At 45.9% G+C, this 10,707-nt stretch overlaps 1 protein-coding gene across 1 annotated transcript in view; it reads right to left on the reverse strand.

Moving 5' to 3' along the window:
• Nucleotides 1-9,962, reverse strand: part of LOC140327958 (L-gulonolactone oxidase-like) — a gene marked incomplete at its 3' end in the record, with an annotated part of 32,767 nt that extends 22,805 nt beyond the window's left edge. Inside the window, 3 exon segments of the mRNA XM_072407203.1 lie at nt 2,318-2,421; nt 7,207-7,416; nt 9,917-9,962. Coding sequence (XP_072263304.1) covers nt 2,318-2,421; nt 7,207-7,416; nt 9,917-9,919 — 317 coding nt within the window. The 5' untranslated portion in view covers nt 9,920-9,962.
• Nucleotides 9,963-10,707: the final 745 nt, after the last annotated feature.

The raw sequence follows: 10,707 nt of genomic DNA on the forward strand, positions 1-10,707 counted from the left end.
TAAAGGGGAGGCCTAGGGGGCAGATTTATTAAAGGGGAGGTCTGAGGGGGCAGCTTTATTAAAGGGGAGGCCTGGGGGGCAGATTTTTTTAAAGGGTAGGCCTGAGAGGGCAGATTTATTAAAGGGGTGGCCTGGGGGGCAGATTTAATAAAGGGGAGGCCTGGGGGGCAGATTTTTTAAAGGGGAGGCCTGGGGGGCAGATTTAATGAAGGTAACGTGTGTGTCTTGGTATGGGTTGCGGCTGCCATGTTGGATTTACGACTCTTCCAGTTTCCAGTAATGGTGAGCACGGCGCGTATCTCATTTTAACATCTCGGGGAAAGTGACAGCCAATCAATGCGGAGAAGCCTTGACACCGGCGAGGTGACAACACAATTCCAGGCGTCTCGCTATAGATTGTCAGCGCAGTGACAGGTGGGGGGGGGGTAATATTCTGCTGAATGGGGGTGCAGCTCTGATGCATGGAACGCTCGCAGTTATTGCGGGGTCTGATATATGGCCCCCAGTCTGCCGGTGACAACGCAGCACGTTTAATCTCAAGGAATAAAAAAGTGATGTGACAGCCGGAATCCCAGGGGTGCCGGGGAGGGAAGCGCCTGAAATCCTCATATCCAGAGATAACACGTCTATAGAACGCATTGTACTATACAACCACCGGACACTTTATTAGGTACTCCGATTGGACCCCCATCATTCTCCATGGCAGGGACCCGACACGGTGCAGGAAACATTCCTCCATAGTGATATCTTCATCTATCACACAGTTTCTGCAGATTTGTCAGCTGCACATCCATGATGGGAATCTCCCGTCCTCCACATCCCTCCATTGGATGAATATCTGGTGAATGTGGGGGTGATTGGAGTCCGGTGACCCCGTTGTCATTGTCTGAGATGATAGGACGTGGCGCAGGAAGTAGAAGATGGGGACACTGCGGGCATAATGGGATGGTCATGGTCAGCAACAATACTAAGAATGGATGTGGGGTTATTACCATGCTCAGTGGGTACTAAAGGGGCACAAAGTGCTTTATGAAAATACCCCCCCACCATTACGCCCCCATCAGCCTGAACCCATACCAGGCAGGATGGATCCATGCATTGTTGGTGCCAAATTCTGACCCCACCATCTGATTGTTGCAGCAGAAGCTGGGACTCATCAGACCAGGCAATGTTCCTCCAATGTTCTTTCATCCAGTTTCGGTGGCCCCGTGTGATTTGTATCCTCAGCTGACAGGAGGGGCCCCCGGTGTGATCTCCTGCTGCTCCAAGGTTGGGCATGTTGTGCATTCTGCAGACTTCGCGGGGTAACGAAGGGCTATTGCAGATTCTGTTGTCTATCAGCTGGAACCAGTTTGGCCATTCTCCTTGGACCCCAACAAGGCATTTCACCCGGAGTACTGCCCCTCATTGGGTAATTTCCCTTTTTCTGACCATTCTCTGTAAACCCCAGAGATGGTTGTGGGCGAAAATCCCAACAAATCAAGGGGTTTCCTCAATTCTTTGACCATCCCGCCTGGCACCATATCGTCACCTGTCCTTCCCATTCTGATGCTCAGTTTGATCAATGTCTACATACCGCAATGCATTGCTGCCCTGTGATTGGCTGATGAGATATTTGGTTAGACAGGTGTACCTAATAAAGTGTCCGGTACCTCCTATGCATCCTGATTGTCTCCTATTGGTCAGATTGTGAAATAGAAGAGGGGAACTTTATTTTTAGTGCTGAATGCTAAAACTGCCAGTGACACGGGAGTGACGCAATACTTTGTAAAATCACACGCCAGGTGTTATCCGTGTGTTAGCGCACATTGTGGTGTTATCCAGCCGCTAATCATCATTAGTAATGGGTTTTGGTGTCACTGACTCGTCAGGGTGTCACATATGTTTATGAGCACCGGGGTGCACCATTGCAATAAATAACGCATTTTTAGGTTTCTTCCTTCTCATTGTAGTACAATCAGAGTTCTTTATATTCTGCACCCGTCTATCCTCAGGTCAAATATCGTGCCTTGCCAATCATGAACAAACAGGTATTTATTAGTTTCACCCCTTTCATTTCATTTCTGAGGGTCCGACCTGGGCTTGGTGTAAGTGGAAGGAATGATTCTCACCAACAGACTGAGGACATCTAGTGGCAGAAAAATAAGATGCAGGGAAAATCTTGCAGCAAAAGAACTTTTTGTTATTTTATTTAGTGGACTGTTTATTTTTTATTTCTGTTGACTTGAATCCCTGGTGATGTGGTTTTCACCCACCTGAGACCCCTCCCCCTTCCACAACATTCACCCTAGATACACACAATGAGTATAGCACTTACTTTGACAAGGCCATCCCATTCTTGGTCAGCACCTCGTTCAGTTCATTCAGCAATATGCCGGCCTCTACGGTCACCTGATTCTTCTCCCTGTCCACCTGGAATATAAAGCAGGAGATGTAAGATCACATGACACACCTGGAGAGCAACCGCCGCCTCCTCATCCAGGCCAATTGTCTGCCTGCACGCCTCATCGGAGCTCCTCCATCCATTGCACCAACAAAAAGTTTCCTCCAGTATATGAAACGCGTCAGTGTCCAGGAAAAAATGATGGGGGGGGCGCTGTGTGTGCAGATTGTAGTGATTTGGTAAAGTATTAAAAGAAGAAAGAATATTTTTGTTGGGTTTTTTCGACAACAGTGTCAATGTGGCCCCTCCTGGGGCCCATTAGCTTTTAGGCTCGTGTCCTCAGCGGTTTGAGAAATGCATTTTATATAAAAAAGGTATGAGAAGGCTGACACCTGCACCGAATCTGATGGCTGCTGGGCAAATCAATAATAATAATAATCATGGCAGACTAAGGGCCCTTATACAAACTGTGAAGCATAACTGTGAAGCATGGTGGTGAAATGTTACGGTTTGGCATTTCTTTGCTGCTTGATCGATCTTTTCTGGCAATAATATCATTGCTATAATTTGTATCAGAAGTTTTGTCATATAGACCCAAAGGATCACTTTCAGACTTCAGAACCTTGGGATATAAGTGATTCCTAATAATAGAAACAGAGAGCCCTAAGCAAGGATTGCTCCCCAGGGCTGGAGAGGATAAACCTTCATCAGTGAAGCTGGGTGATCCAGCAAACCTGGAATGGATCTGGTCATTGACTTTGACTCAGCAATTGACTTTGAAGCAATCCATTCCAGGTTTGCTGGATCACCCAGCTTCACTGAATCAAATGTATCCTCTCCAGCCTTGGAGAGCTTTAATAAATTAGGATGAATGTGAGAAAAATTTATTTAGAAGAATTTTTCCCATAAAATTTGACTTCCCAGTGAACTCATTGGCATTTTTTTTGCTTTCTGAGCCCATCATAAAATGTTCCATCAAGTTGGAGATTTCCGTATCACGTGTCCTCCATTCCACCAGATAAAGCTGGATGTACAAATCCCTGAATTCTGCCTGAGAAATGAAAATCTGCTGCCCAATTCTGCATAATTCCCCCGGATGAAGATGACGTTGCTGTAGGATGGAAGTCTAGGTTTTGCCTCCAATCTACTAGAAGAAATTTTGCATTGCTGCCCTGGAAGTTGAATCAGTCAATTCATTTTTGTGCTGTTTTCAATACATCAAATTTTGGCAAATTTGACCATTCCTACATGGGCATTCAGCACTTCCAGGAGTGCCGGGTGCCCCCCCCCACCATGCTGGTCTCTTTCTCTGACCCCCATTGTCTAAGCTTGACCTGGAATCACTCATCCCCGGGGTCCGGCAGAGGTTCTCTGATTGAACCACTTGATTGATACCACTTCTCATACGTGTTAAATGATTTTACAATTGTTTGGGGTTTAGATATTCATTAAAGAAGATCAAGTCCATGCCTGGTGAGTCTTCATCTCCAAAGAACCCCAAGGTAGGACAATGGTGCCCAGGGCCAGAGGGTTGGAGGGCAGCGGGGTTTATCCCTCCTTAGCCATGACTGGTGACCATCACGGCCCTTCCTCTGCCGCTTCTCTTCCATTATATTAAATTGTTGTCTTACATTCTCGTAGATATTTTCCGTTTTTGGTTTTTTCCCCCCAGGACGTTTTATTTATTTTTGTGTAAATCGAAATTCTTCTCCTCCGCTGTTTAGAACATTTGCAGGCACTTTGGCCCCGATGGTTTGCGTCGTGCTCATAACTCGGAGACAATAAGTGAAACGTACGCAGACATCTGAAAACCGCTTCACATCAAGAGAGCAACATCTGCCCAATTACGGGCCCCTGATGATCCGACTCCTGCTGACGCGTTTTACAGCCAAGATAATGGTAACGGCTTCCAGTCTGCACCTGCACGGAGTGCTCTCCAAATCACAAGATATAAAGGTAATAAAATAGAATTACTTCCAGGAATAACATTGCAGGAGAAGAGCCCCTCCGTCTCTGGTTGTGGCGCGTTCTTTTCCTTAAAGCTGAACACCAGCGTCCTCCTCATCTAGAGCCCTTATATTGGCTTATAATCAGTGGGGCTGTATTCATCTCCATTCATTCATGTCCCATATGGCATATGTAACCAGAACTACTTTTCCCAGGAGTCCATGGATGGAGGGGTGGGCTTGCTTGGTATGTAAGAGATTGGGACAGTGTGCATGGTAGGAGAGGGCTTGATGACGATCGTAGTCCACCAGCACTGAATTAGGGCGGATCAAAAAGAAGCATACTGGAGCTTCTAATGCGTGTAGAGTTTGCACCGTGCAGACAAATTTCAACAAAGGGAAAAAATTAAGGTAAAACTGGAATTTTGTTTTAAAACTTTGGAACACAGAGGTAACAATTTGGGGTTTTGGTTTGATTTAATTCACCGGGCCAATGTGAAATATACTCCTTGGCACAACCGTGGTGTTCTGTGAACACCAAATCCTAGGACTGCTATTCTATAGGTTGGGAAGTCTAAGCTCCGCCCATTACTGCTGAAACGGTGAATTACCACCATCTATTCTCGTGTGTTGTAATTGTTATGCATTGGACTGCAGTTCTCTGCTCTGGATCAGAACAATCTGCTCTGGATCAGTACAACACCCTGGTAAGGCAATATAATGGGAGGGATTAATCTAGGAGTCTCCCAGGGGTTCAAAAATAAGGATAGAGCGCATTTGTGCAGAAACAACACCAGAAAGCCAGTGGCGTCTTCCATTGGTCTATTGGTGCCACCAGCAGGAGAAACACCCTGACCAATGTCATGCAGCCAGTGTTGGTGTGCATATAGACAGGAAGTGGCTGCAAAGAAGCTGCAGGAGATCATCAGCACAGAAATGGAACAAAGAATGAAATAAACAACAGTGCAGCCTGGATGAATGTTTTTCCTATCTGTGGCCCTATGACCATCTCTCCGTCTCAGCGCTGCATTACCATGATTGAACACACGGTGGATAATTCCCTTGGCATTTCTGCCATGGCAGCACCGAGGGGTGGGCACATCTCCCTTGGTAACCACAAAAGTTCCATTTAAAATGAGCGATTTAAATCTTTACTGCAAACAAGCCGGAGGCTTTGTGTGAGCAGAACGGCTTTATTCACTAAGACGGATTTACGGGGCCCCAGCCAACGATGGAAACCAAAGGATGTCATGGGATAAAAAGGAGAAATGAAATGGAATTCGATGTTTGAATAGAATCCAGGTGATAAAAAGAGAAATCCTTAGCCTGTGATAAATGGAGGATGGGTGGTGGTGTCTCCGCTGTGAATCTTATCAGATGATTGTTCATCAGAAATTGTTATAAATCCCTCAAAGAAATGCTAAAAGGGGGGAGGGGGGTCATCGGCAGTCGGCTCCGGACTACAGGGCTACGTGAGGTCTGGGACCTTGTCTGAAGCTATGTATGATCGCTAGACTTCTATCTTCACCAATGCTCATTAATATTGCTGCCCAGTGTCACATGACCAACCCCTTGTGATCCCTGAGCATCAAGGACCCGCCCCCAAGGAGCACATCATAACCATTTCAGCTATAACTATACTAAGTTAGACTTTATTTTAGGTTTACAGCTACACACAAGTGCTGATGAACTACTTCCTTTCCTCCTGCACTGTCTGGGTAACTTCCTGAATTTTTAGAATTTTTCAACAACTTGTTCCCTGAAATCAATTGCATTTCCCGTCAAATTACCATCCAGGTCAGGCCCCCAATAGATTGGTATCATTGTACATGGTTCCTTAATGAAACATTGAACAGTTCTTTGTGTCATGGCAGAAGTTCCTATTTGGTCAATCAGTGGAGATTTATTAAGGTTCCTCGCTTTGCTCCTCTTGTTCACAAAGCTCAATAGCCAAAGCTTACACACTCACCTAAATGAGAAGAGAGGCTCGTCTCCACTTCTTCTTTCTCCTTTTTGCTAATTTTAGAAATTTAAGGATCGTGGTGGAACTACGGATTTAATAATACAACGGTAACGAAGCTGTCTAGGCAGCTTTATTCTACGTGGACCAATCACATTGGGCTCTAGGACATTCTAGAGATAAAGAACAGAAGAGTCACTCTATTTGTAGAGTCCTGAGAGAGTCCCCGGCTGCATGAAAGGTGAACGAATATCTTGGACTACAATAGCATGGAGCAAATACTATGCAGCCCGGAGGAAGGAAGAATCTGCGAAACGCGATGGTTTTGTGTCCAATCCAAATGAAGATTTTTTCTGGATCTGAAGTGGGGCCCCATTCTTAGCTGTAGCTTTAATAAGATGGCCATACATTACATGTGAAGTCTTTGAACTTGCTACAAAATATTGAATACTCCAGGAGGAGTCATTTCCCCAGTACAGCCCCCTCCTCCCTCATTGGACGTGATGGCCATCTTCCCTTATCTGATTGCTGTCTGTTCTGGCCCAGCTCCCAGACCCCCAGAATATTACTTAAATGATGACTTTGAGTCTGCTGGGGCTGCTGAGATCACATCCAAGATGGCAGCACCCAACAGCTGGGCTTTGAGATGTACAGACACCTACCTAAGATATATTAAATGCAGATATACTCATATAGGAAAATTTTTGTTGAAATGAATTGTCATAGACGATGTTGGGAGTTGTAGTCACAATAATGAATATGGACAATAACTGGTTCATGACAAATCAGGCTCAGAGTAGAAAACACATTGAACCCCCAAATAAAAGTTAAAATTTTTTATGGTGGCTCCGCAGGGGTGGGCACTTATTCAAAGATAGGCAGAGGCGGGACTTTATGCCATAATGGTTTATAATGCGTTCATTAACCCGGCCCATGTCCGCTCCATCATTATCAATGCGACAGCACTCAGCCATACCAGAGGTGAATCTACCACCATCACGATCATCATTCACTTTCCTTCTTACCTCTTTCACTTCTTCTGCAGTCGTTGGCTGGAAGTAAAGCTCCGGGCTCGATCCATAGGTCTGTGCCCAGTTCTGGAATTTGAATCCTGTCCGTCCAACCACCTGGAAGCACACAACAGATTGATAAACAGATTGATGAATCTTATTTTCTCTAGAATGATTCAATACAGCAATGCTGGTAGCAATGTGAAAGTCAGTCAATGGTCAGAGATAAAGTTTAGTTTATAAAAGCAGACTAAGGAATACACACTTATCGGCCCTTCAGTTCCCCATGCTGGTGTTGGTCACATGACCAGATGGGGCCATTTAATTATAAGGTCTCTGGTGATGGGGAGGATCATAGTTTACGTAGAGCTGTTTATTGGCCAATCCTCCCCAAATATCTCTGGGACATTGCAAGGCATTGGCAAACTAGTCAGTCATATGGTTGACAACCACCTACAGGTGGCGCCAGAATAGAATAGGAAATAATCTTAGAAATGGGGGTAAGGCAAAGGTGTGGGAGAATGAACCAATGGAGACCCTGGAAAGGGGAAAAATACCCCTTCCAGAGTTAGAAAATACTCCTGACAGGTCAGGATGATCCAATTGTAAGGGGGAGGATAGGCGACAAGGAGCAAAACTTAGAGAAAGGGGATGTCAAGGGAACACGAGGGAACATGTCCAAAGTGAAAAAGTAAATTAAAGGCAGGAAAACACCATTTTAAAGCTACCACCAAGTTTTTATGTTAATTGCAAAGCCCCTAAGCATAGTATTGGTGGTGGGGCAGTTATTTTTGGAGGGAGGGGTCAGCCATTGATAGTGACTTTGGTACACAGGTTGTGCCCTTGGCAGTCAGGCTGTGATGCCATGATGATTTGGGCAAGGCTTGTGATATCATTGGATGTCTATGGGCACCATATAAGAATTTACTATGGGTACCACGGAGAAGATCCACTTTAATACTTGTGACCTGGAACAAGCATGCAGATTCGTATTTCAGCTCCACCGGCTCTCCCCATCCTATTCCACCAGATAGGTCTATTATACAATGTTTATACTGAAGGATCTGACCAATCATAAGGATCGGACCAATCACCTGACCCAAGTGAGAAAACTTCCAAGTACCACGGATACTCAATGTCTCCACCTAGTGGCAGAGCTTGGAAGTGCCAGGAGTTATTATTGGCGGAGTCTTACGATTTATAGTCTAATGAAGAAACGCTCCGGGTTTAATTACGTTAAGTGCTTTTGCTTGCATAAGAAAGACTCCGCAATCAGTTGTATGAAAGCTCTACTAGCAATATCCCAGTGACAGGCCTTAAGATTAACGGGCAATGCGGAATTAAAATGCCAATCACGTATTATTGTAAAATCAATGGCTGGAGGAATGCAGACCGACCACGGCTATATAACTAATATCAGGGACTGACAGATGGAGAGGAGATCAGTGTGTGGGGCAAATAAATAACAAATCATAAAGGGGAACTCTGCATGACACCAAGTCCATCCCACTGGCTGCATGTGTATTGGGGTTCATGGGGTCCCAGAGGGAGGGGTGCGGAGGGCAGGAAAGTAGTCATACTGTGTTCATGCTGCCAATTCTAGCTGCTGGAACTGCCTGGAGGGGGAGGATATGGAGAATGATCGGGAGGTAGTAAGGGGTATATTGCATATTGGGGGTCACTCTGTGTACAGGGGTGGGGGGCATACATGGGGCATTGCGTCTAGTGATGGAAAATGCAAAGCTAAGTTTTGGGGTACGATTACGTCTATTGCTGTTTTTATTATTGCGGTGATCCCAATGCAAAGCCCTGCTGGTGAAGTTATCAGTAAAACTTCTAAAAGTTAGGGGAAGTGGAAATGTGACTCTATGAGGTTTATAGCCTTCTATAGTTTATCTTCTTTATAGTAAAGTGAAGTTTAGGATCCTTAAACCACATTTTAAGTCACTGACCAACTCCTCAAATGCAAGACCTCTAAATACAGTGTTAGGACTATGATTGCAGGGGATGGGGGGCTTAGTGGGCAAATGTCCCCAGTGAAAAAACATTTTTCAAAGTCCTTCTATCTATAAGCCAAAGTGATCTATTTAAACCTTTATTGCCAACATTTCAGGTAGATGTGAAATCACCAAAGTATTGTGATCAAAATTGCCAGAGTGGTCAGTGGGATCATCTTCCCAGTGATACAATTTTTTCACATGAAGCATGTTCCCACAGGTCCCTCCCGCGCCCCCCATTTTGGCCAGGGGCTTTCCAATCAATTAAATGAAGTATTTTCAGAACAATAAATATCTCACTTTCACCCGTCCTTCGCCATGTGTGCCAACCATCTCTGCCTCCTCCAATCAGCTCCCCTTCTGTGGGGTATCGGGCACCACTTCCCAAGGGATCCACCCCCAACACAAACATATGATATATTGCAGCCCTTCTATTTCCCCCGTGATCCTGCCAGCAATACACTGCCTTAGGTGAGACGTGATCACCCCAGACTCCTTTAGTAAATCCCCCTCATTGTGAATGTGGTGACCCCTCTGTGTTACCCCCGGTCACCCTCAGTCCTACCAGTGGTCCCCAAATCCCTCCCTGTACCCCATGCAGGGGCCCATGTGTCACTCACCATTGTTGTACTGATGGCAGGCAGAGCTGTGAGTGGTGGCGGTGTAATCCTGGAGGAAAGAAGTTGCCCCTGCCCCCCTGGGGGGATTTTATATTGGGCAGGATGGGGCTGATGAGTAAGCGAATGTTTGCTGGAGTTACAAATTCACATGAAGAATGGATAATGTGTAACCGGCTGCAGGGAATCCCCGGCTCTGTAATCATGGCCGATTAATCTGCATGGAGGGCGAATCCGATACGAGATTGTATGGGACATGTCAGCAATTCTCAGAGCACACATAATATTAATACTCCGGGGGCAAACATGGGGGGTGCAGAGTACAGAAAGAGGGGTATAGGGTACAGATGGGGGTGAAGAGTACAAATGGGGGGTTCAGCACTCAGCACACATGTACAGTACAGTTTGGGGGTGCAGAGTATAGATGGGGGTGCAGTGTACAGATGGGGGGTGCAGAGTACAGATTGGACCCCCCCATTATTAAACACTGAATAGGGCAGACAAGCTGTCAGCCCCCCCACACTGAGAATATAATGAGACCAGCCGGGGGCCATTTATCTTATGTCAGTGTGCGGTGCAGTTGGGTTCCCGGGGCAGTTGGTGAACAGAGCAGAACCGACATCCTGCAGGATTGGACCTTCAGTGGCATAGATGGGGACAGTGGCATAGACGGGGGGCAGAGGCACAGATGGGGACAGTGGCATAGACGGGGGGCAGAGGCACAGAGTCCTGTGAAGTGCTATCACCGCCCTGCATCCACATGAGGCCCAAAGCACAATGAAGTGTTTGCTAAC

This window comes from Pyxicephalus adspersus, chromosome 4 (assembly GCF_032062135.1).
Source record: "Pyxicephalus adspersus chromosome 4, UCB_Pads_2.0, whole genome shotgun sequence".
Lineage (NCBI taxonomy): Eukaryota > Metazoa > Chordata > Amphibia > Anura > Pyxicephalidae > Pyxicephalus > Pyxicephalus adspersus.